This window comes from Haliotis rufescens, unplaced genomic scaffold, assembly GCF_023055435.1.
Source record: "Haliotis rufescens isolate VD_foot unplaced genomic scaffold, xgHalRufe1.0.p SCAF_112, whole genome shotgun sequence".
Lineage (NCBI taxonomy): Eukaryota > Metazoa > Mollusca > Gastropoda > Lepetellida > Haliotidae > Haliotis > Haliotis rufescens.
The window spans coordinates 293,705-321,460 of NW_025963794.1; the positions used below are offsets into that span (position 1 = coordinate 293,705).

The 27,756-nt window shown below is 41.5% G+C and overlaps 2 protein-coding genes across 2 annotated transcripts; one reads left to right on the forward strand and one right to left on the reverse strand.

The window, feature by feature from the left end:
- Nucleotides 1–2,523: 2,523 nt before the first annotated feature.
- Nucleotides 2,524–7,026, reverse strand: LOC124134566. The gene is made up of 3 exons (XM_046499464.2): nt 6,959–7,026; nt 4,565–4,664; nt 2,524–4,188 (listed from the first exon to the last, which is right to left on the reverse strand). The coding sequence occupies exons 2-3, from the start codon at nt 4,660–4,662 to the stop codon at nt 3,327–3,329; spliced, it is 960 nt and encodes a 319-aa protein (XP_046355420.2). The 5' UTR covers nt 4,663–4,664; nt 6,959–7,026; the 3' UTR covers nt 2,524–3,326.
- A 2,138-nt stretch (nt 7,027–9,164) lies between these two features.
- On the forward strand, nt 9,165–27,353 carry LOC124134565 (peptidylprolyl isomerase domain and WD repeat-containing protein 1-like). The gene is made up of 17 exons (XM_046499463.2): nt 9,165–9,307; nt 10,334–10,436; nt 11,143–11,246; nt 11,609–11,704; nt 12,156–12,243; nt 12,914–13,019; nt 14,551–14,694; nt 14,996–15,070; nt 16,138–16,218; nt 17,181–17,274; nt 18,544–18,597; nt 20,764–21,007; nt 22,254–22,320; nt 22,946–23,028; nt 23,812–23,924; nt 24,780–24,931; nt 26,590–27,353. Exons 1-17 carry the CDS (start codon nt 9,199–9,201, stop codon nt 26,731–26,733), a joined length of 1,857 nt encoding a protein of 618 aa, XP_046355419.2. The 5' UTR covers nt 9,165–9,198; the 3' UTR covers nt 26,734–27,353.
- Nucleotides 27,354–27,756: the final 403 nt, after the last annotated feature.

Below are 27,756 nucleotides of genomic sequence, written 5' to 3' on the forward strand. Positions count from 1 at the left end.
ACAGCGTTGAAACAAACAGAACAAATAATATACAAGACATGATAGTTTGGAAACTGTTACCATGGCAAAAAGGAATTTCTGGTTGGGGTAGAACACCAGGGCCCACTTGCACAAAGCGATCTTAGCGCTAAGACTATCGTAAGCCTATGTTAAAGTATGGGGGTTAATGGCAGAGAGGAAGTTTTGTTTGTGGTGGTGCAATCAGCATTGGAAAAGTGGGACTCTTAGCTGTGATGGTACAATAATTGGGGGGAGTAACTTTGTCAACAGAGTAATTTGTATACCTGGTGGTGCAATAATCAGTGGCAGTAACTTTGAACAGGGGGAAATTAGTGTGGGCGTGATGCCATAGGGGACTTCAGGTTTTAATGGAGATATTATCAGGGCTTGTAACGTTGCCAAAGGGGACTTCGGGTTTTAGTGGAGATATTATCAGGGGATTACATTTGCCAAGGGGGACTTCAGATTTTAATGGAGATATTACTGGGGATGACTTTTGCCAAGGGGGACTTCAGGTTTGAATGGAGATATTATCAGGGCTTGTAACGTTGCCAAAGGGGACTTCAGGTTTTAGTGGAGATATTATCAGGGGATTACATTTGCTAAAGGGGACTTCAGGTTTTAATGGAGATATTATCAGGGCTTGTAACGTTGCCAAAGGGGACTTCAGGTTTTAGTGGATATCTTATCAGGGGATTACATTTGCTAAAGGGGACTTCGGATTTCAATGGAGATATTATCAGGGCTTGTAACGTTGCCAAAGGGGACCTCAGGTTTTAGTGGAGAAATTATCAGGGGATTACATTTGCTAAAGAGGACTTCAGGTTTAAATTGAGATATTCTCAGGGGATTACATTTGCTAAAGGGGACTTCAGGTTTTAATTGAGATATTCTCAGGGGATTACATTTGCTAAAGGGGACTTCAGGTTTTAATTGAGATATTATCAGGGGATTACATTTGCTAAAGGGGACTTCGGATTTGAATGGAGATGTTATCAGGGCTTGTAACGTTGCCAAATGGGACTTCAGGTTTTAGTGGAGATATTTTCAGGGGATTACATTTGCCAAGGGGTACTTCAGGTTTTAATGGAGATATTATCAGGGCTTGTAACGTTGCCAAAGGGGACTTCAGGTTTTAGTGGATATCTTATCAGGGGATTACATTTGCTAAAGGGGACTTCGGATTTCAATGGAGATATTATCAGGGCTTGTAACGTTGCCAAAGGGGACCTCAGGTTTTAGTGGAGATAATTTCAGGGGATTACATTTGCTAAAGAGGACTTCAGGTTTAAATTGAGATATTCTCAGGGGATTACATTTGCTAAAGGGGACTTCAGGTTTTAATTGAGATATTCTCAGGGATTACATTTGCTAAAGGGGACTTCGGATTTTAATGGAGATATTATCAGGGGATTACATTTGCTAAAGGGGACTTCGGATTTGAATGGAGATGTTATCAGGGCTTGTAACGTTGCCAAATGGGACTTCAGGTTTTAGTGGAGATATTTTCAGGGGATTACATTTGCCAAGGGGGACTTCAGGTTTTAATGGAGATATTATCAGGGCTTGTAACGTTGCCAAATGGGACTTCAGGTTTTAGTGGAGATATTATCAGGGGATTACATTTGCTAAAGGGGACTTTGGGTTTTAGTGGAGATATTATCAGGGGATTACATTTGCTAAAGGGGACTTCAGGTTTTAATGAAGATATTATCAGGGGATTACATTTGCCAAGGGGGACTTCAGATTTTAATGGAGATATTATCAGGGGATTACATTTGCCAAGGGGGACTTCGGGTTTTAATGGAGATAGCATCAGGGCTTGTAGCGTTTTAAAGGGGGACTTCAGGTCTTAATGAAGATAGCATCAGGGCTTGTAGTGTTGCTAAAGGGGACTCCAGGTCTTAATGAAGATATCATCAGGGCTTGTAGCGTTGCTAAAGGGGACTTCAGGTTTTATTGGAGATATAATCAGGGGAATACATTTGCCAAAGTGGACTTTACGTTTTAGTGGAGATATTATCAGGGCTTGTAGCGTTGCCAAAGGGGACTTCAGGTTTTAATGTATATCTTATCAGGGGATTACATTTGCTAAAGGGGACTTCGGATTTCAATGGAGATATTATCAGGGCTTGTAACGTTGCCAAAGGGGACCTCAGGTTTTAGTGGAGATATTATCAGGGGATTACATTTGCTAAAGAGGACTTCAGGTTTAAATTGGGAATTCTCAGGGGATTACATTTGCTAAAGGGGACTTCAGGTTTTAATTGAGATATTCTCAGGGATTACATTTGCTAAAGGGGACTTCGGATTTGAATGGAGATGTTATCAGGGCTTGTAACGTTGCCAAATGGGACTTCAGGTTTTAGTGGAGATATTTTCAGGGGATTACATTTGCCAAGGGGGACTTCAGGTTTTAATGGAGATATTATCAGGGCTTGTAACGTTGCCAAAGGGGACTTCAGGTTTTAGTGGATATCTTATCAGGGGATTACATTTGCTAAAGGGGACTTCGGATTTCAATGGAGATATTATCAGGGCTTGTAACGTTGCCAAAGGGGACCTCAGGTTTTAGTGGAGATATTATCAGGGGATTACATTTGCTAAAGAGGACTTCAGGTTTAAATTGAGATATTCTCAGGGGATTACATTTGCTAAAGGGGACTTCAGGTTTTAATGAAGATATTATCAGGGGATTACATTTGCCAAGGGGGACTTCAGATTTTAATGGAGATATTATCAGGGGATTACATTTGCCAAGGGGGACTTCGGGTTTTAATGGAGATAGCATCAGGGCTTGTAGCGTTTTAAAGGGGGACTTCAGGTCTTAATGAAGATAGCATCAGGGCTTGTAGTGTTGCTAAAGGGGACTCCAGGTCTTAATGAAGATATCATCAGGGCTTGTAGCGTTGCTAAAGGGGACTTCAGGTTTTATTGGAGATATAATCAGGGGAATACATTTGCCAAAGTGGACTTTACGTTTTAGTGGAGATATTATCAGGGCTTGTAGCGTTGCCAAAGGGGACTTCAGGTTTTAATGTATATATAATCAGGGCTTGTAACGTTGCCAAAGGGGACTTCAGGTTTTAAGGAGATATTAACAGAGGCTTGGTTCCCTTTGCCAAAGGGGACTTCAGGTTTTAATGTATATATAATCAGGGCTTGTAACGTTGCCAAAGGGGACTTCAAGTTTCAAAGGAGATATTATCAGGGGGATATCCGTTTGTCAAAGGGACTTCGGGTTATCTTGGCGCAGTCACCAGGGATATAGTAGTAACTTTGACGAAGAATAAGTTTGAGTCAAGGTGATAGTTTGGTTCTTGTTGTTAGTCAGATGGGGGCTTCCAACTTCGTATACGTCCCTTAAAGTTGACGTACGACGGCCCTGTGCAGGGCGGCGGACACATCACTTCACAATGTGCTGGCAATGTGCGACTGACTGAGACATTTGAAGACGACTTTGTATGCTTCGTTTTAGTATTTTTTCGACCACGCGCACGTTCGAGATCGGAACGGTGATTTCCATTTGCTTTTTTATCGGATTTGACGTCTATCGCGTCCAATTCTTCATAAACATTTTCTTCTTTGTCCTCATCGATCAGCTCATCACCATATGGCGAGAAGCTTGGACATTCTACAGGCATTGTCGCAGATCTGGTCTTCTTCCAAGGAGTAGGTTCGGGGTGGACAATAACGTCTGTTGTATCAAATGTCGGCATCAACCTGCTACTACAGCTGGCACCATTGGCAGATTTCTTGAACGAAACTGGAATGTTGCATTGTGGATAGTCGTAAAAAGTGTCATCGGATCCTTTCTCATCGCAGAAAGCCACAAAGGAAGGCGAAAGTGTATCTTGAGTCGAATCTCCACAGGAGTCCATACGGAACTGAGTGGATGGATCCGATCGACATAAAGGATAGGACTCCACATACAGGGGACAGTCGAGGTTGTTGGGGTCTAGGTCGTCGTCGAAGTCGATGTCATAGGAGGTGGCGCCACCTGGGTGGCAGGCGGGAGGAGAGGCAGGACACTGCGTGATCTGGTCAGCCGTGCAAGCAAACACGGTGGACAGCGAGGAAGAGAAGGATATGCTTCTCTCGTTACCTTTAGGGGGGAGCACAATGTTAGGGACGATGCCATCATTTTCGTCTGTTGTCGACGGCCTTTGGAAACTGCCAACATTTTCACTGGAATTAAAATATTAACAATATACTCACGATTCTATTACATAATTTTAAATAATTTGCTCTTGAATATGTGGCACTTGATTGACTAACCAAGTAATGTTTTGCGTTAATGTTTCCATAAACCTTAAAGAAAGAGGCCACGCCCACTAGCGAACGACAGATTCCTGATAGGCTGACTGTCTTGTGATGTATTACTATGTTAAACCATGTCACTGATTTCGTATTTTCGTGTGTTTATGATTAGGTAGCCAGTCTGTGAAAAGAGTTCTTATTGTTGTTGACGTGTTTATTTACAAGAACTGACTTGAATATATATTTTTTTTTGTGCGTTTTGTGCTAACTTTATGATAATGAAAACCATTTGACAAAAACTCACGTGGACTTTCCTTGTTTTCGGCAAGAAAGACACATCGCGCTGACCAGAAGCCCAAGCACGAGGGCAACACCTCCTAGCAGACAATACTCTGCAATCATGACTGAAAAATACCAAGAGTACGTGAGTGAGTTGGGTTTCTTTGAATACTAGGTCGGGTACCCTGATGGTTAAAGCGTTCGCTCGTCACGCCGAAGAACCGGGTTCGATTCCAGGCATGGGTACAATGTGTGAAGCTCTTTTCTGGTGTCCCCCGCCGTGATATTGCTGGAATATTGCTAAAAGCGGCGTAAAACCATACTGGAACATTATTTCATATTTAGTGAGCGAGTGAGTGAGTATGGTTTTACGCCGCTTTTAGCAATGTTCCAGCAATATCGCGTCGGGGGACACCAGTAATGGGCTTCACACATTGTACCCATGTGTAAACAAGCCTGACCACCCCATCCGCAATCGTCGCCTATCGCCCAACATACGTCCTTAGGGACCAAGTCTAAAGCCCATGGTTGACACTTACACAGGTGTGCACTGAGTCGCTGAAGATCCTGGGTGGAATAGGTCTTCAGCAACCCATGCTTGCTGTATAAAAGGTGATTATGCTTCTCGTTAGAGGCGACTAACGGGGTCGGGTGGTCAGGCTCGCTGACTTGGTTCATGCATGTCATCGCATCCCAATTGCGTAGATCGATGCTCATGATGTCAATCACTGGATTGTCTGGTCCAGACTCGATTATTTACAGACCGCCGTCATATAGCTGGTATAATGCTGAGTGCGGCGTTAAAAAACAACCAAAAAAAACAATTGCGTAGATCGATGCCCATGATGTCAATCACTGGATTGTCTGGTCCAGACTCGATTATTTACAGACCGCCGTCAAATAGCTGGAACGCTGAGTGCCGCGTTATACAACAAACAGACGAACAAACATCGTTATACAACAAACAAACAAACAGCCAAAACTAAGTCGGTGAAAGTGGATTAATTCCAGTACTATCACGACATACGACGTAAATGGGCTTCGTCATGATATAGTGTATCCATGTGGGGACTCAAACCCAGGTGATCTGCGTGACTGCTTTCACCGTTAGCATTCACCACCGCCCCTAAGAAATCAGACACTAACTGTTTGATTGGCGTTCTAGAAGTTGGCAAATAAGTAAGTTCTCCAAAATCAGACTCGTTTTTATTGGGTTATAATTAATATGATCGTTTTGAAAATATTTAGTAAGGAAATATAAACAAGAGCATTGTCCTGAGATGAGAAATAGAAACATAATTCATGATACAGGAAACACGACAATGGGTATAAGAACTAGGTATAAGTATATACGTTAAGCACACTCGTAAACACTTAGACACTCGCACAAGACACACGTGTTAAACCCTTGACAGTACTTCATACCGAGAATAACAACGAAAGTAAAGCGTCCGATTATACTATGTTAATTTCAACACAATACTTTTAAAAGGTTATTACAGTAAGGGATCTTATATATTAAATTGAGATAAGAAAACTGTTTATTAATTCACGTCTGAAGGAAAATTGAGGGCGTCCGGGAGATGGGAAACACCAAAAAAAATACAGACAGCCTAACAGCAGTGGAAATGTAAAATTATTGATTAAACAATGAGAATAATAGGCCGGTGAATCTTAAGATGTATTTAACTGCGAGGAAAGTCCGTCTTTTGGTAGATAGTGAGTGAGTTGGGTTTAACGCCGCTTTTAACAGTATTACAGTTATATCACGGTGTGTCAGCTTAATGTGGGAGGAAAGCCCGAAGTGATGCAGTTCTCAGACGTTTACCACTTTGGTGAAACCCACGAGCACGGGTGTAGTACTGACAAACCTAGAAACATAGTCGGGGCGAACCGGGATTCGAACCCACAATCATATAGGTTTCTGGCGTGCCCAAGGGACGCAACTCTGCGCAGCGAATCGCGGCATCTTAAACGACTGGGCCACCCGTGCCCCCCTTTTGGTAGATAAAACATGGAAGCTGTGCATCCAGTCGCCGTCGAAAGATAAGAAATGATTATAAAACAGTTTCACGAAACAGCTGAGGAAACAAGGAAATATTTACTCACTGAAATCGCAAATTAAGTATCCGGATTTGATTGAGGTATTAGATAAACTTCACTTGAAATACAAGGTGATCTCCAAGGTGATCATATCTGCTCTCCCGTATCAACATGAGATTGTCAGTTCCTCAAGAATATCTGATAGACCCTGCTCAATGACACGTGTGCCTAACAGTATACAGCTAAAAACAACCCAAAACAATGGCGAAATCGATGTTCAAAAACCGAAACGTACACTCACAATGCAATAAATAACATTAAACAGCTTTCAAATATCGAAACAAACAAAACAAACTAAGAAATATACGCCACTTACCGCATTGCCTTCTTCAACCGGGCTGTGGCCACATTACAGTGACGTCAGAACGCCATTTTCTATTTCCTTATGTAACGGACTCATACTCATCCACACTGAAAATAAAACTTCAAAGTATTTAAAATATGTTTCCATTTGTCATTCATCTGCATGTTTGTTGACTTCCTGGTATGGTTTCGCAGTTAAAGATAACTAGGTTAAACGGGTATTAGTAATAATCAGAGACCATATAATATAATATAATATAATATAATATAATATAATATAATATAATATAATATAATATAATATAATATAATATAATATAATATAATATAATATAATATAATATAATATAATATAATATAATATAATATAATACCGCATCTGCAGCGGAACAGGGAGGTTAACAGCAGGGTGTCGGGGTGTATCAGTTACATGCCAGACCGTAGCGCTGATGGTTTATGACAAACTGTTGGGGAGGGCCGTCCCTCTATTATATGGTCTCTGTAATAATGTACTCGAGGGGCTGGAGTTACCTTCCATTTATTCATATGTTGTCGAAAAACGGGTGCACCTGAGATTTATAGGGCTTCGGAGTTGCGCCCCTTGGTCGTGTCTTTTAGTCCGTCAGTCACGGGTTTGAATCCGAGATGTTAATTAGTTGTCATCAGCAATGTGTCTGTGCCTTATATCCCTGTTCGTTGTATCGAGGAAAGTGGAAAATGTCTACGGTCTTGCTTTACTATGAGAATTCCTTCCACATTAATGTCGCGGCCATAAAATTTCAGAGTCCCGTGATGGGATTCGAACCACGGACCTTCTGATCAGAGGTTGGACGCCTTGTCCACATGACCAAACACGTTCCCCCCGTCAGCAAGCTGACAAGGTAAGGATGTCATCTTTGGGATGACTCCATGCTCTGCTACATTGCGATAATACGCCTGAATAATTGGTGTAGCAAGATTCGATATACCGAAAAAGCACGTGGTCTACGAGATTCGTTGAGGCGTAGGGGCGGTTGGGTAGCCTAGTGGTTAAAGCGTTCGCTCGTCACGCCGAAGACCAGGGTTCGAATCTCTACATGGGTACAATGTGTGAAGCCCATTTCTGGTGTCCCCCGCCGTGATATTGCTGGAATATTGCTAAAAGCGGCGTAAAACCAAACTCACTCACTCACGTTGAGGCGTATATACCTATTTAATATTGTTCCTCTACTGATTCGATCCCCTGACCGCGTAACGCAGTCATTCCGTGCAAAAATGATACTTGTTGTTGCCCTGCCTGGCGCTCGGCATTAAGGGGATAAAACAAGACCAGATCGGCTCAGTATGTCAGTATGTTAAACTGGGACATGGTATCTCAGTGGGCTAGCACTATAAAACCGAACGAGTACCAGCAGCCAAGCACACATAGATCGATGCTCATGATATGGATTGTGTGGTCCAGACTCGATTATTTACAGACTGCCGCCATATAGCTGAAATATTGCCAATGCGGCGTTAACCAACCAACAAAACAAACAAACAAATGTTATCAGCTGAAGGACGCGCAGATACAATTTGCCAGGATCGTCATCTCTTCCTGTTGGACCTAGAGTACCGCACAGCTCTGTCAGTCAATAGGATTCCTATTTGTTTGTTGTCTTGATGTGAGTTTCATTCCAGTCCAAACGTATTAATGATATATTTGCATAACTGAATTTTTTCTAATATTTTTTACATGTATGCAGCATTTTATCCCTTGTGGACGGATTTCAATTTTATTTCGATATTATGCAAATTAGGCACCACAGAGAGAAAAGGGAGTTTTATATTCACAGTAGTAAGTAAACTTCGTGAGGACAACAGCGTGCACTGTTCCATGGCGTTATGAAAATGTAAAACTCAATTTGGAATTATAGTTTAAATTTTAAGGATGATCATTTCTCTATATCACATTTGAATATCGCAAAGTCCTCCGAGCTAAACCACCACTACTCGTCACAGATGCGAGACTAAAAGGGGCCGACTGATAACAAGATTCGGTCTCTGGCGTCTACAGGTAAACTGTAATGAATAAGGACTTGTGCTCTTTATAAAGGGAATTCGCTACATCACAACTGTTACTAATTACGACATAAAATGGCGTTAGAGCAAATCTAGCCTCACTCACTTACCCATCGACTCAATAGAAAATGACGATTCGTCCAAACTTTGTTTTTAGTGTGGGTCGTAAAGGTATTTATTGTAAGAGTTACCTCCCTTGACGAACTTAGGAAAATGGCGGCGTCCACAAAACGTGAGATTGATGATGTCGAACAGAACGACGAAGATGATGGCTGGATTGGACCTATGCCTGGAGAGGCAGCAAAGCCAAAGAAACAGAAAGGTTAGAATCTTTGGTTGGTCTTTACAACCAAATCTTGAGTTTGTATCCAAGAAGTGTACGATTTGGTGTCATCTTGTTTTGAATTTGAGAGTTGACAAAAACATCATTCGTTGGTTCATCACTAATTATTTGTGACAGCGCCCGTGGTACCATGGTAAAGTGTAAGCTAATCAGATTTACTCATTAGCCTACCTTTGCTTCAAGCTGACAACGTGAGTTCGATGCTGATTGAGCGCTGACTGGAAAGGTGTAACCAGTAAAGAGTAATGCTTCAATCATGTCAATCAAGGAGCTCTTACCAATCATTAGGATTAGGTATCCCTTGCCAATCAAACACCCCGTCAAGATACATAGGGCAGTGTTCGAAATACCTGCCTGCCCGACCGTCCGAGACGGGTTGATTTCAACTCGGGCTACCAGATTTTCAAATCCCCCTGCCCGACGGTCGGGTTATATTTCATTTGTGACAATATTCTAAATATTTCCCGATGATAATCATTAATTCACATGTAAAGATGAATGATAAAATGTAACCAAAAAGAAACCCCGTTAGCTTATCCTGAGAAACATATGATTATTGTGGGCAGGCAGGTTTTGGTCAGGGCTGGCGTGTATTTCAGCTAGCCAGTCCTGTGGTCTGGCTGAAATGTTTGGGAGTTTCATACCCTGCATAGGGTTAGTTGTGAGTTAGGGTATGAGTTCGCAGTCCCACCTCTTTTAGTGATCCCGTCCATGTGGCACTAACTGAAATCTGAAAAACAAACCTGCTAATGTCTTCACTCTTATTTCTGTAGCTTTTGTTCCCTGTTTATCAAATTTTGTCATATATTACACAATTCCCTTTTGTGTAAAGATTTGGTCTTGTCCAGTAAGAACCAGTAGATTGCTCTCACATGTCTCAGACCCTACATTTTATGTCCCTTGCATGTTAAATAAGGAGGTACGTTACAAGAGTCTAAAGGATCTTGGTGCATCAATACTGATTTGCCTCATCATGAACTTTATCTTCATTTTGTCTGGTTTCAGTACTTGAGTTTGAGCATGTGTACATGGAGAACATTCCCAGTGCAGAATACTATGAAAAGAGCTACATGCACCGAGACATCATAACTCATATAGCAGTAACAAGGTTTGTATCATGGAGAATAGCAGAATGTATATTTGGATTGTTTTATTTGCCCAATATAATGATGGAACTTTGGAGGTTTACTTATAAACAAAAGAAGCATTTCATTACCTCCACCATTTCCGTGATTTTTTTTCCCAGGGGCTAGCATCCCCTGTTTACTGCTGTATGAATATCACTTACTATTTTGAAGCCTGTCCTCCTCAAACATATTTAGTAGATAGATAATGTCTTCATCTCCCACTGTTTACCACGGTGGGGTTGTCTCCTCATACCAAAGACCCGGGTTTGATTCCCCACATGAGTACAATATATGAAGCCCATTTTCGATGTCACCTGCCATGATATAACTGGAATCTTGCTAAAAGTGGCGTAAAACCATATTCACTCACTCCCAATTTTTACCAGTCATTTGTATGAAAAGACATTGGGCTAAATGTTAGGGGATAACAACTTCTCTATTTGCACTAAGCATGCTAAGGTGACGATTACATCTGTTCTATGAAGATACTAACTCCTTTATGAAGCATGTGATAAGCTGATTTGATCTTGTGAAGTTTGGTCTTGTAAATTAATAAATAGCTGTAAAATAGTTATAACGGTTGTGTGTAAATAATCTAATAAATCATAACCATATGGTTTTACATACAGTGAAGGTGAGTTCTTAAACAGCTAACAACATTGAGTCATTGAGCTTTCTGGGTTGCAGGACTGACTTCATCATTACAGGAAGTTGTGACGGACATGTCAAGTTTTGGAAGAAATCAGAAGAAACAGGCATTGAGTTTGTCAAGCACTTCCGGAGTCACCTAGGTAACCAGTCCTGAGAATCCCCCAAGAGCATGTCAGGGAACTGACAGACACATTCTTTTAATACAAGTGCCCTCACATGCTGTCTAAGACAAGTGCCCTCTCATGCTTTCTGTTGTAAGAGATATATATTAAGAGCCATGGGAGATGAATATTAGTTTGGTCACAACATGATGACTTCCCAGCAATAATAGTCATTGGGTTACTATGGTTACAACCAATAATAGTCATTTTGGTTACTATGGTTACAATCGGACTGACCACTATGTCCATTTCACCCCCTGGCTTATATGGATGCACTAATCTTGAATGCAACGTGAAAGCCCATTTCAACACCACCTTCTGTGACTGGTGTCTCTTTACAGGAAACATCCAGGACATGTCTGTGAGCAGTAATGGAGAACTGTGTTGCACTGTGTCGGACGACAAGACAGCCAAAGTCTTTGATGTCGTTAACTTTGGTGAGTTAACGTGTTCAGAACAGTTTGCCTCTAATATGATTATATCAGATTACACATGTTACATGTACAGCTTACTTTCCTTGTCTCCACATGGACTGCAGAACTTTTGACATCTGCATTTCTGTTTCTTTTTTGATATCACTGTTTTTCTCAAATACATTGTCAATACTGAGATATAACTGTACTATTGCTGTGTGGCCTATCAAGGTTAATGTGTCATTATAGTGAACAGTTGGTCCCTTCTGTGTCAGGTATCACATGTGCTTCTGAAATGGTCAATGTGAATCATTCTGGTTGGTTTTATGCTGAACATGTATTTTTCAAAACAAAAAACCTAAGATATGACCATTCTAGTCCCTCAACAACAGTTTTCATGCTGTGTTGGGCAAATGTTCACGTATACCTTGAAATGTCAAGTGGTCAATTATGTTAAGAAGTCCTCTTATTCCAGATATGATCAACATGGTAAAGCTGGGCTACGTTCCTCTGTGTAGTGGCTGGGTGTACAAACCAGGGGATGCCATATCAGCACTAGCCGTGTGAGTAGATACAGGGGATTCAATAGGCGTGTGTTCAGACACAGATAAATTAGTCATAAGATTTGTCCTATTTGAGACAGTGTGATGCATATGCCACCTGTAAGCTTAAACAGGTCAAAAATAACTTTTGTGATCCAGTAAATACACCTTATTCAGTGTCTCCCAGATGTGGGTGACAGTAACACCTTCATTCTGCAGTCCTGGTCAGGGACTGTCATAAGGAAAGAGAATATTCTCTGGAGAGTTTTCTCCCTTTGTCAGTGACCGCCTCCGTGGTCTAGTGGTAGAGCGTCTACCCGGAGAGCAGAAGGTCTGGGGTTCGATCCCCAGCTGCGTAATACCTAAAGACGTTAAAAGATGGTACTTGTTGTTACCCTGTCTGGCGCTCGGTATTAAGGGCCTAAAACAAGGACTGGTCGGCTCGGAGTCAGTATACTGTGTCTGAGTGGGGTATTCATGTTCAACTGCAGCATGGTTTCTCAGTGAGCTAGCACTATAAATCGGCATCAGTCCAGACTAGTACAAGCAGCCACATACACGTGCATGCATGTCGCTATATAAGTGCAATAATCTTGGACGCAACGTTAAACCCCATTTCACCTCACCTCACCTCTTTGTCAGTTGCAGGTATTGTAATGGTCCCTGTAAATTTAGTACTTGTCTCTTTCAGGTCTGAGAAAGAAAGCAACACAATCCACATATACGATGGAAGGGGGGAAGGTGTGCCTCTCCACTCGCTGGAAAAACTTCACTTCAAGCCTGTCACCATCATACGGGTAAGTTCAGGGAAGAGCCAAATACGGTCAAGCCTTGGGAATTAGAAACCCGATATAGATGTGCTTTGGTCTAACTGTGCCCTTCTTTATTTATCATCATTAGAAACAGAATGACTCATCATGCTCATATCGTGTATGGAGAAAGAAACATATGACCTGTAACGATACATGTACCTCACTGATTGTTATTTGGATCTTTGATCATCATTATTTAGACTCATTAAGAATTCATAAATAGGACATGTAGGATAAGTTCTTTGCACTCAAGGTAACTGTTGTACATTGTATTGCAGTACAACCCTGTGTTGGAGTAGGACACAAGTTAACTGTTGTACATTGTATTGCAGTACAACCCAGTGTTGGAGTAGGACACAAGTTAACTGATGTAGATTGTATTGCAGTACAACACAGTGTTGGAGTAGGACACAAGTTAACTGTTGTACATTGTATTGCAGTACAACCCAGTGTTGGAGGGGACACAAGTTAACTGTTGTACATTGTATTGCAGTACAACCCAGTGTCGAAGGTGGACACAAGGTAACTATTGTACATTGTATTGCAGTACAACCCAGTGTTGAAGGTGGACACAAGTTAACTGTTGTACATTGTATTGCAGTACAACCCAGTGTTGGAGTAGGACACAAGTTAATTGTTGTACATTGTATTGCAGTACAACCCATTGTTGAAGGTGGACACAAGTTAACTGATGTAAATTGTATTGCAGTACAACCCAGTGTTGGAGGGGACACAAGTTAACTGTTGTACATTGTATTGCAGTACAACCCAGTGTTGGAGTAGGACACAAGTTAACTGTTGTACATTGTATTGCAGTACAACCCAGTGTTGGAGTAGGACACAAGGTAACTGTTGTACCTTGTATTGCAGTACAACCCAGTGTTGGAGGGGACACAAGTTAACTGATGTACATTGTATTGCAGTACAACCCAGTGTTGAAGGTGGACACAAGTTAACTGTTGTACATTGTATTGCAGTACAACCCAGTGTTGGAGTAGGACACAAGTTAACTGTTGTACATTGTATTGCAGTACAACCCAGTGTTGGAGGGGACACAAGTTAACTGATGTAAATTGTATTGCAGTATAACCCAGTGTTGAAGGTGGACACAAGTTAACTGATGTACATTGTATTGCAGTACAACCCAGTGTTGAAGGTGGACACAAATTAACTGTTGTACATTGTATTGCAGTACAACCCAGTGTTGGAGATGGACACAAGTTAACTGTTGTACATTGTATTGCAGTACAACCCAGTGTTGGAGTAGGACACAAGTTAACTGATGTACATTGTATTGCAGTACAACCCAGTGTTGGAGTAGGACACAAGTTAACTGTTGTACATTGTATTGCAGTACAACCCAGTGTTGGAGTAGGACACAAGTTAACTGTTGTACATTGTATTGCAGTACAACCCAGTGTTGAAGGTGGACACAAGTTAACTGTTGTACATTGTATTGCAGTACAACCCAGTGTTGAAGGTGGACACAAGTTAACTGTTGTACATTGTATTGCAGTACAACCCAGTGTTGGAGGTGGCAGTCTCCGTGGACCGGACTGGCATGATAGAGTGTTGGGGTGGTGCCAGGCAGGACTACAAGTTCCCTAAAGTGTTGGAGTGGGAGTTTAAAACCGACACGGATCTCTATGACTTCATGATGGTAAGCGTTTATCATATCAGCCAAACAGTAGACTACAGTTGTCTTCAAACATGTGACGGTTTATTCATCACTTAGTCCTAACTTTGAAATGAAGACCAATCCCTCTGGAACGCTTTGATAAACATCTGAAATATCTTTCAGTAAAACCTGACATTTTTAGGGGGGAATTAAGTACTTACTAGGATATCAGTTATTGTGATGAATATTTACAATGACTTCTAATTAATTATCTGATGATGGTTCCGTAATGTTTCAACTCCAAATTTATTGTAAGCACCTTCATCACCTTGTCCTTTCACAGAAGAAAGCTGTTCCAACAAGTATCGCATTCTCACCCAATGGACAACTCATGGCTACTCTAGCCACAGATCGCAAGGTGAGTTTCACTTCGCAGCAAGTGGAAAATAAGTTCTGATAGAGTTGTCTCCCTTCATACAATGTAGGTTTAAGTTCATGAAACAGACTCACTTGCCTGAAATTCATTTGGAGATTCCTTTGCTTGTTTGTTTGTTGTTTAACGCCACACTCAGCAATATTCCATCTCGTTGACGGTGGTCTGTAAAAAATCAAGTCTGGACCAGACAATCCAGAGATTGACATCATGAGCATCGTTCCACATAATTGTGATATGATGACATGCATCAACCAAATCAACGAGTCTGACCACCCGATCCCGTAAGTGGCCTCATACAACAAGCATAGTCCCCATTTACAGCAAGCATGGCTAGCTGAAGACCTAATCTAACCTGGATCTTCACGAGTATCACTTAGAGAGACCATTCTGACCTATTTACAAGAGCAATGGGTCTTTTTAAATATTTGTAATGTCACACAACCATAAGGCGAGGACATTATAATTTCTTGTTTTACAGACCCATTTGTCATTTTTTAGCATGTTTAGCCATTGCCCTAAAATATCTGAAATGAGATATGATCACTGTCTGCATTGCCATTTTCTACAATGTCTGCTCTCTCGCACATGCTTGAGCACAGACTTCACCGTAGCAAAACCATAGCTTCCATTCCTCTCCCACCCTCCAAAAAGGTGAATGTGCAATATCATTTTTGTCCAAGATAATATATTAGCAGGCACAATGCAGTAATTAATATAGTCATATATTTATTATGTTTTTTAGAAGTGATTGTTTCATGTATTTTTTTCCCCTCTGCCTTCAGGCTTTTGGGGATAAAATGCATAAAACAAGCACTGTACATACAGGGAATGTGTGAACTAGCAGCTTATACCTACCCCAGTCTGGGGAAATCACTATGTACCGTGGAAAGAGGCTGACCCAACCATAACAACATACAGTGGATACGCACCGCACATGCCGGAGAAAGTTCTGACTATATGCCACACTAACAACCCCACCAGCATCAGATTAAATTGGTCTGCCCTAAGTATGCTAAGTAGTATTTGGTGCTTGCTTGTGTTGATTTCAGGTGAGGATATTTAAGTTCCTGACTGGGAAGCTGTTCAAGGTGTTGGATGAAAGCTTAAAACAGTTCACTGAACTTCAACAGGTATCTTTTCCTCATCAGTTGCTTTTCTTTTCCTGTATTTCTGTTACATTACTGTGTATCCATTCTGTTTCTATATGCTGGATGGCCGAGTGGTATGCAGGGCCAATACATGAACACACAATGCCATTTAGAAAGTGGTCAAATGTAACAATTGTTAAATTTGGGATAACACTTTCAAAGTAAAGCACAGATTCTAGTACTTTTTGGGGTTGGGCTACTAAGTAAGTGTTATCCCAAATATAATGCCCTTGTGTGTTCATAGCTTTCGGCCATGGGAGCCCTGCCAGTTTACACTTGTCAGAGGGGTACACAAAGTATGTGATCTTGACAACCAGTTGTCATACGTTCATATTTGTGGAAGCCAAACTGGCTGAGTGGGTTAGATCGCTGACTTTGTGTGCTCGCAATTAGGTGCCTCAAACTGGCAGTGCTGATTCGAATCCAGGAGGGGGCAGGGGTGGCCCAGTCGTCTAAGGCGCTGTGATTTGCTGTGCAGAGATGCATCCCTTGGGCACGCCAGAAACCTATGATTGTTGGTTCGAATCCCGGTTTGCCCGGATTATGTTTCTAGGTTTGTCAGCACCATACCCGTGCTCGTGGGTTTCACCGAAGTGGTAAACGTCTGAGACCTGCATCCCTTCGGGCTTTCCTCCCACATTAAGCTGACATGCCGTTATATAACTGGAATAATGTTAAAAGTGGCGTTAAACCCAACTCACTCACTCGAATACTGGACAGAACGCAACCCAAAAAAGTACTAGAATCTGTACTTTACTAAGAAAGTGTTATCCCAACAAAAACATTTGTTACAGGGCCTATACACATTCGGCATCTACAGATTGCCAGACCAGTCCTACCTAGACAATTGATGCTAGGATCCTACATGACTGAAATGATTATGACTGACCACTTAGCACAGAAAAATACCACACTGGAGCATCTTTGGACTTTTTTCATTTCAGATGAAACAGCAAATACCTAACATGGAGTTTGGCCGTCGTCTGGCTGTGGAGAGAGATCTGGAGAAGTCTGATTCCTTTTCCCTCGTCAATGTTGGTAAGTTTGTATTTGGAATTATTTCTTTATCACATCATTTTTATGACATCATTTAGGTTTATCATTTTCTTGAAAATTGTCAATTATGTCCAGGATGTACTGCAATACTTGAGTTGATTATATCAGTCATGTCAAATTTGTACTTATGTTCGATATTTGCGTTAGCTTAACATTTTTAGAAGGGATCACTATTTGTGTTGTTATTATTACCCTACATTTGTGATTAATTGTAAAACCTGAAGTACAGTTGCATCATTCGACCCTGGGAGTATCCACTTGTCCCAGGGGTCAAATTCTCCCTGATAATGTTTTGTGGTTTGTCAGCACCATAGGAGTGGTCGGGTAGCCTAGTGGTTAAAGCATTCACCTGCCATGCTGAAGGCCCTGGTTAGATTCCCGACATGGGTTCAATGTGTGAAGCCCATTTCTGGTGTCCCCTGACGTGATATTGCTGGAACATTGCTAAAAGCAGCGTAAAACCATGATCACTCACCCTGGTGTCCCCCACCATGATGTTGCTGGAGTGTTGCTAAAAGTGGTCTTACTTGTCAGCACCATCCCACTATTATCAAGGTAATGGTCTGTTCCAATGATCAAACATAATCATACAGCTACCCTTCGACAGTGCAATCATCAGTTGTGCCCATACTTGATATGATCAATTGTGGATTGAAATACTACTTTATGTATATTATTTTAAATGTTCAGTTATTCCATTAATAGTGTTGATCTGTAACAAATTACACATAAACACAATGATCATCAACTGCGGACCGAGGGAGTTTCGCTGTGCAGGGTTGCGTCCACTGGGCACGCCAAAAACTATGATTGTGGGTTTGAATCCTGGTTCGCCCCGTTTATGTTTCTAGATTTGTCAGCACCATACTCGTGTTTGTGGGTTTCACCAAAGTGGTAAATGTCTAAAACCTGCATCACTTCGGGCTTTCCTCCCGCTTCAAGCTGACACGCCGTGATATTACTGGAATATTGTTAAAAGCGGAGTTAAACCCAACTCACTCATTCACTATAGTCAGTGGTCTAAAGGTTGGAACAAAACAATTATTACCAATGGTGATGAAGTACCCACTGATTCCCAAAGACTTGTAATAGGTCCTTTGAGTATTGTCATCAGTCTGAAGGTCAGTGGCATAAGGTGTCATGAACAGACATGTTCAGATTAGTCCATTGTTCTAACTGTTGTATGTGTGAGATATATACCAGTTGTCTTGTTCTTCTATTGGGGTTGATTGAAACTGTGTTCTATTCCAGTGTTTGATGAGAGTGGCTACTTCATATTGTACAGCACAATGCTGGGAGTCAAAGGTACGTCTCTTTTGGAAGATAACACCCCATACAGCACCCCACATTCTACTGGGGGCACAGGTGGCCCAGTCGTCTAAGGCGTCATGATTCCCTGTGCAGAGTTGCGTCCCTTGGGCACGCCAGAAACCTATAATTGTGGGTTCGAATCCCAGTTTGCCCCGATTATGTTTCTAGGTTTGTCAGCACCATACTCGTGCTCGTAGGTTTCACCGAGTGGTAAACATCTTAGACCTGCATCACTTCGGGATTTCCTCCCACATTAAGCTGACACGCCCTGATATAACTGGACTAATGTTAAAAGCGGCGTGACACCCAACTCACTCACATTCTACTGCCAAATAAACTTAATGAAAGCAGCAAGCATGGCCAGACGATGTTATGTTTTGTTTTTCATAAAACAGAAAGGACAAAAAAATGAAATGCCGGGGCAGATATGAGGTTAAATTCTAATAGGACTTTGAAATAAAAGTTTGGAAAAATGAACATGAAGGTTGTTACAAAAATGATTTTCCTTGATTTTCATTTCACTAATAAGTATCCTTATATCTGTCTCTCTGTTTAGTTTAGTGGATGATATGTCAAGGGATGTAGTGTCCTGGTACACAGCCAGCAGTCATGGTTGTGATTAGGTGTGAATGTCTAAGGTAGACCAACTGAACAGGGACTGCCTCCGTGGTCTAGTGGTAGAGCATCCGCCCAGAGAGCGGAAGGTCCGGGGTTCGATCCCCAGCCGTGTCATACCAAAAGACATTAAAAGATGGTACTTGTTGTTACCCTGTCTGGCACTCGGCATTAAGGGGCTAAAACAAGGACTGGTCGGCTCGGAGTCTGTACACTGTGTCTGAGTGGGGTATTCATGTTAAACTGCGGCATGGTATCTCAGTGTGCAAGCACTATAAATCGGCATCAGTCCGGACTAGTACAAGCAGCCACACACATACACGTGCATGCACGTCGCTATATAAGTGCAATAATCTTGGACACGAAGTTAAACCCCATTTCACCTCACTTCACCAAAAGAACAGCAAAGATTGACAGAATACATGTCCTTGTCTGACCCCTTTACATACAGAAGGAGATGTCTACCTTCAGATCATGTCTTTGTTTCTCTGTGTACAGTAAACTACGGTTATAATGAACACGCTTATAACGAACTGACGGATATAACAAACTTACTTTTTAGTCCCGACTATTTGCTGTAGTTATGCTGTATATATGCTTATAACGAACTATGGTTAAAACGAACTAAATATTGTAGTCCCTTTGAGTTCGTTATAACCGTAGTTTACTGTACTAGATTTTCATTCTAAATGAGTAATTATTTTACAGTATGATGGCTGTTTTGATATATTTCATATTGAGTTGGTGACTTTTCCTTGCAAAAAGTCTTATTTTGTCGTGCTCATTTTTTAAACAATGAGTTTAGTGTTTGGAAGTGACCAACAGCATGGGGAAATTATTTCTAGGTCTAGAACTATTCCTCTGTGAGCCTAAATAGTGCTTATGGCCCGAACTCAACCTAAGTCCATCCTATTTCCTATATTGTGAGGAGTTGAAAACTATATCTTGTCGCTTCAGGTGAATGAACAGGAGATGACATACTTTGTCATTGAAAATTTAGATATGCGATGTAACATCACATGATTCTGCTACACCGAATTTATCTTACCAACATGTTTTAGTATGACATTGTAAATGAATTCAAACACATTCAAAATTGATAGAAAACAGCTGTTCAATTGAACTGAGGTTAGTTTGCGGTATGTCACATGACTTCCATTGACTTGGGGAAGAGCGTGCAGCTTTTTGCTTCGAAGCGGGGTATAAGGGATTTACTCTGCCTCTCAGAAATCCACATGCAGCCTGTCTTGCTCATGGCAGGGTATAAGGGCTTTATTCTGCCTTTCAGAAATCGACATGCAGTCTGACTTGCATGTGGCGGGGTATAAGGGATTTATTCTGCCTCTGAGAAATTAATGTGCAGCCTGTCTTGCTCATGGCGGAGTGTTAGAGATTTATTCCCCCGCTGAGAAATTTATTCCCCTCCAAGTCAAGATCACGTGGACCAATCAGATGTCATCATTCTGACATGGAGGTATGATAATATCCTGTACACTCCATTACTAACACATATACAACTCATGAAATGATTCATCTGTGTTGCAGTGATAAACCTGCACACAAACCGGTGTACCAGGATCCTGGGAAAACCGGAGAACGCCAGGTTTATCCAGCTGGCACTGTTCCAGGGTTCTGGGAAGAAGAAGAAGGCGGCAGTTGATGCGGACATGGTGGCATCGGACAACCCCATCCTCCAGAACGTCCAGCTGGATCCCACCCTCCTGTGCACAGCATTCAAGAAGAACAGGTTCTATCTCTTCACCAAGAGAGCGCCTGAAGACACAAAGAGGTAATGGTCCAGACATTTAGCTAGGATTCCAAATTTTGTGCAGGCTAATAGGATAAATCTTCTTTTTTTTATTCAAAATTTGGATTTTTTTTAGTTCTTATTTCCTTAGACCACCTCCATGGTGTAATGGATAGTGTCTGCCCAGAGAGTGGAAGGTTGGTGGTTGGATCCCCATGTCATACCAAAAGACACTAAAAGATGGTACTTTTTGTTACCCTGCCTGGCACTCAGCATTCAGGTGATAAAACATAGACTGGTTTGTTTTTTTGAGTCAACAAACTGTGTCTGAGTGGTCTATCCATGTCAAACTGTGGCAAGGTTTCCCAGTGAGCCAATAAGAACCAGGGCACCGTTCCAAAAAGCAAGCACCTTAGCACTAAGATGGCTTTGTGGAACAAGGCCCTGCATTAGTCCGGACAAGTGCAAGCAGCTACACACATATGTGAATCACTATAAAAGTGCATCAGTCTTGATCACAACATAAAACCCTTTTCACCTCACCTCTTATTTTCTTGACCCGTGAAGATTCCGGGGTAGAATAGGTCTTCAGCTACCCATGCTTGTCGTAAAAGGTGATTAACGGGATCGGGTGGTCAGGCTCGCTGACTTGGTTGATGCATGTCATCGATCCCAATTGCGTGGATCGATGCTCATGATATCAATCACTGAATTGTCTGGTCCAGATTCAATTATTTACAGACCGCCGTCATAGAGCTGGAATATTGCTGAGTGTGGCGTTAAACAACAAACCAACCAACCAATCTTATTTTCTTAAATTCAGAGAAATTTTAACATTTTACATCCATGTGTCACATTAATCTCTTGTTACGAAAACTTACAGAAACTATCATGTAACACAGTCACTAGGAGAGAGGTGGGGAGGGCATTTGCAATTTTCATTTTAAATAAAATATCAATATTCTCCATGAGAAAGTAAAATTGAAAGAGTAAGAGTCCACATCCCTGAATTACTTACTGTCAAGTGGCTGTATGATGAAGTAGGTGCAGTGTTGTTACAGCTCTTGGGTGTTTGTATTGCTGAAAGGGGCGGTTGGGTAGCCTAGTGGTTAAAGCGTTCGCTCGTCACGCCAAAAACCAGGGTTCGATTCCCGACTTTGGTACAATGTGTGAAGCCCATTTCTGGTGTCCCCCGCCGTGATATTGCTGGAATATTGCTAAAAGCGGCGTAAAACCGTATTCACTCACTCACTGTATTGCTGAATAATAATTAAACTGTATGTTGCAGTGCCGAGACTGAGCGTGATGTGTTCAACGAGAAGCCATCCAAGGAGGAGGTGGTGGCGGCCACGCAGGTGAGATCACACAGAATCCTTTGTAGCAATCTCACCCAAAACACATTCTGCCATGACACGTTGGCGGCATCTAATCCATGTTATACAGTTAATTTGCAGGTGACTCTGCCACCATGAAAGAAATATTTACTTACATTTAAAACAGATGGTCATTGACAATGATTGATGCCTGAATTTGAAATTCAGCCAACTGAATATATGATACACTACCGAAGTCCCATCACACATGATGCCTGTGTTGTCTATTGATTAGAGCATCTGCCTGGGGTGCGGAAGGTCGATGGTTTGATCCATGATCGTGTTGTACAAAAAGACACTGAAAGATGGTGCTTGTTGTTTCGCTGCCTGGCGCTTGGCATAAGGGGATAAAACAAGGACTGGTGAGCTCGGAGTCAGTATACTGTGTCTGAGTGTAGTATTCATGTTAAACTGCGGCATGGTATCTCAGTGGGCTAGCACCATAAATTGGCATCAGTTCGAGCTAGTACAAGCAGCCACACACACACACACACATTCACGTTGCTATATATAAGTGCAATAATTTTGAATGCAATGTAAAAAACCCATTTCACAAACAAACAGAAGAAAAAGTATCTTTGAGTTTAACATTCTTCCTACATTCCAGGATCTATCCTATACCCGCGTGTCGGAGAACGTGGTCATCCACACAACCATGGGAGATGTACATTGCAAGCTGTTCTCTAAGGAGTGAGTATTAAGTTGATACAACAATTTGGTCAACTCTCTATTAGAATAGTCATGCATAAGGCTGGAAAAACCAAGACAACAGATCCTATGGCAACGCCTGAAAGTTGGGGTTAAGGGCTTCCCAGTTGTCTAAGGCACACATTGATCGTAGCTCTTCGATTGTCATCCCTCCTATAGTTTAACATAGATTGATAACAGTTGTAGCTCTTCAATTGTCAAAACTCCCGAAGTTTAACATAGATTTATGACAGTTGTGGCGCTAAGATTGTCCTAATTCCCATAGTTTAACATAGATTTATGACAGTTGTGGCAACTAAGATTGTCCTAATTCCCATAGTTTAACATAGATTTATGACAGTTGTGGCGCTAAGATTGTCATAATTCCCATAGTTTAGTCATAGCACTACGACTGCTTTGTGAAATGAGGCCGAGATTCATATGATTGTTTGTTTGAAACATGATTTGATTATTTGCACAATGGCTACGCCATTCAAATAGCGATGCAGTCAAGAGTAGTAGTGGGGTGCATGAGGAGATCGCAGCTTTTTTACTTCTCATTACAAGTATCGATCACAATCACACACTGAGTGAAAAGTATCAATTCTTACCTTAAATGTATTCTTTAATAAATGTTACACCAAACACCATTACTAGTGAAAATGAGTAGTTAAGCCTCGACTGTAGGGGGTGTTGATAGTGTTTGAGAACCAGTAACACATGTCATAAGGGATAAATGACTTGCACTTTCTTCAGTTTCTTTACTTTTTTTCTTTTCGTTTTTAGGTGTCCAAAAACTGTGGAAAATTTCTGTGTGCATGCAAAGAATGGCTACTTCAATGGTCATGTCTTTCACCGAGTCATCAAAGGCTTTATGATTCAAACTGGAGATCCTCAAGGTAGGTAGGAGTGGGTATTGCGTTGAATCACTTTGAAGTGTGAACAAAATCAGTAAGTGTGCAATAGCATCACTGGATTTTCTGGTCCATCACCTGATTGTCTGGTTTGTTTACAGGCCGCACCACATGGCAGGAGTAATGCAGTGAGGTGTCAGGCAACAAACGCTAACTTTGTTATGTGTGGGTGGTGGGTGTTACTGCTAACGCTTTTTGCGAACACTTTGTTTCATCACTGATTTTCACTGATCTATTCATATAGTTTTCATCTCTATTTTCGGAGGATGATCGAGACTGGTTATTCTCTGGCGTTGACTTTTACTATTTACAGACCAGCATGTCGAAATGATTGGCAATAGTACAAGTTCATGTACCAATGGTATGTTGCTGGAAGCTATACCGACAAACCACTGTCTGTGCAACTCTTATAAACTTAAGAGGACCGCCTCCGTGGTCTAGTGGTCCGCCAGGAGAGCGGAAGGTCCGGGGTTCGATCCCCGACCGCGTCAGACCAAAAGACGTTCAAAGGTACTTGTTGTTACCCTGTCTGGTGCTCGGCATTAAGGGGCTAAAACAAGGACTGGTCAGCTCGGAGTCAGTATACTGTGTCCGAGTGGGGTATTCATGTTAAACTGCGGCATGGTATCTCAGTGTGCTAGCACTATAAATCGGCATCAGTCCGGACTAGTACAAGCAGCCACACAAACACACACACACGGACATGCACGTCGCTATATAAGTGCAATAATATTGGACGCGACGTTAAACCCCATTTCACCTCACCTATAAACTGAACACATGATAAGTGAAAAGTCACCAGGAGATGCTGTCTTCTGTACGACTTGTTGTGTATTGCAGGAAACGGTACGGGCGGAGAGTCCATCTGGGGCGGAGAGTTTGAAGATGAGTTCCATCCCAAGCTGCGTCACGACAGACCCTACACATTGAGCATGGCCAACGCTGGACCCAACACCAACGGCTCCCAGTTCTTCGTCACACTTGTTCCAACGGTAATTGAAAGTAGACACAAAAACTAGAGAATCTATATATCCTATTCTTACTGAGTAACTGCCGGGTGCCATTAATAAAGTGATCTTAGCGCTTATGACAGTCATAATGCTAAGGTTGTTTTGAACAACGGCACCCTGCACAATATTACGGTATACTGCAAAATGCTTTTAAAATGATACATATTGCCATCTTTTTTCTGTCTTCTGGTGTGTTGATTAAAAAATAGGTAACATCTTTTGTTACTACTTGTATAGTTTAACCTAAAATCTGCACAGAATTTCTTTAACGTTTCGGAACTGATTGATGAAACTGCGGAAATGTGGAAGTGCAATCTCATTAAAAACAGACCTTACTTCTCGCTACCGCTAAACAAAGATCTGAAGACATCCCATTACGGGTCAGGTCAGACCGGCCTTGCACGAACTTTGACCGACCAATGGAATGACCAATCAGAAGGCAGCTTTCTCGTGCTTTACGGCACTAATTTCAAATTGGCGATTACGCTTCGAAAAATATTTTGACACATTCTCGATTACAAATTTGAAACCTGAACAAAATAAACATTCTGGAATGGCTAATAGATGGTCTAGATTGTAAGGATTCAGTCGTCAAACCCGTAACTATCGTTCGGAATACCCCATGTTAAAGTTTTCGAGGTTGCATGATTAGAAATCACATTCTGACTGTCACTTTCATAATCTAGTAAGTGACACTCTGATTGATCGGATTGATCGGATGAAAGGTCGTTCTGACGTGACCCCTAATGGGATGTCTTCAGATCTTTGTTTAGCGGTAACAGAACTAAGATCTGATTTTAATGAGATTGTGTGGAAGTGTTTTTTTTCTTAAGTTATAATCTCCCCTGTATCCATACAAAATACAAAATGGCGGTGACTGACCATGCCGACTTTGACATTGTATAATTATTAACCTTATCCTATCTCACACTATGCATTCCTCCTTGTTCTTTGACCCTTGTATGGAAACATCTGAGAACAAAGTTTCCAGCTTTAAAAAAAACAACTCACCCCAACACACCCCATATATCACTATAGTCACTCACTACTGTAATCATGGGTCACACACAATTGCAATTTATTGTATAATTTACAGTATTTACTTTAGCATGTAGAAACTAGGATCTGAAAGAACAATTAGTGTTAATCATTGTCTAGCGCTTATCTCCCAATATACAAACAACACCTGTATCTCAATATGGTGCAATACATTTGTTTTTACCAAATCACATCCCTAATGTTTTGTTCCATGAGATTAGACCCTTGAAGATCCGGGGTAGAATAGGTCTTCAGCAACCCATGCTTGCCGTAAAAGGCGACTATGCTTGTCGTAAAAGGCGACTAACGGGATCAGGTGGTCAGGCTCACTGACTTGGTTGATGCATGTCATCGATCTCAATTGCATGGATCGATGCTCATGATATTAATCACTGGATTGTCTGGTTCAGACTCGATTATTTACAGACCACCGTCATATAGCTGGAATATTGCTGAGTTCGGCGTAAAACAACAAACCAAACCAAAACCATGAGATTAAGATGATGCAATAAGAATATATTTATGAGTCAACTCAATGAGTCAGTTCTAAATTGTATGAAAACTTAAGATATTTCATGTTCTTCTTCTTTGTCTTCTTTTAGCCATGGCTGGACAACAAGCATACAGTGTTCGGGAGAGTGTTCAAGGGTATCGAGGTGGTGGAGAACCTGGGCAATGTGAAGACCAATCCCAAGACAGACAAACCTTACGATGATGTCCGGATCATCAGCATGACAGTCAAGTGAAACCCGGACCGGACTCAATCCAACTTTTTTCATATTCCATCTTATCCAATGGGTAGCAGAACATACAAACATTGGTGTCGAGAATGACGGGAGTCATGATACAGGGTCGGGACATGGGTGGCACAGTCGTCTAAGTCGCTTTAATCCGTTCTGCAGAGCTGCGTACAGTGGACATGACGGAAGCCCATGGGTTTGAATCCCACCTTTGACCTTTTAGGTTTGTCAGCACCATCCTCCTGCTCATGGGTTTCACCAAAAGTCTTAGACCTGTATCACTTCAGGCGTTCCTTCCATATGAAGCTGATGCACCGTGATGACTGAAGTACCTTTCTAAGTGACGTTGAAACAAACTCATTCACATGACATACTGGTAGTGTCATGTCAGACTTATCCTGAACTATACTGTCAGGACATACTTGTGTCAGAAGGTTGAACTATTTAAAGGTCAGACAAGCATGTGAGAACTGATGTTGTTACAGAGACATCTCTTCCACCAGTTCTATAAAATCATCTACAGTATTTGACGTAATAAGCGCCCAGGGCGCTCTCAAAATTAGAAATAGGGGTCTCTTATTGGAATATTATTTTGGTGAAAAACAACAGAGTTGAAAGATAAATTTTGTGGTTTATGTTGACAGCCTGAAATGTTTATATACGACATTTATATTTTTCCAGAATTTAATTGCCTATAATTAAGGGTGCATATAACACGCGAGTGCGTATTATACGCGAATAAATAAGTCCTGTGTACATTGATCAATCTGAAGGGGTGCTAATTGGGATTGTTCATTAGTCAATATATTAGCAAATATCGCTGTGGGCGCTTAATAGAGCAGGGCGCTTATTACATCGAATACGGTAATTGTAGCACACCTGTATCATGTGAATTTACTTTGCCACAAGGAGTCGTTGAATATCAATTCAACCATAAGAATAATTGTTGAGGTTTAAATAGATTCTGCTTCTGAACTTATTCAGCTGTCAAGGAGTCAAAACAGTAGTCAAATGTCTGTTCAGTTCACG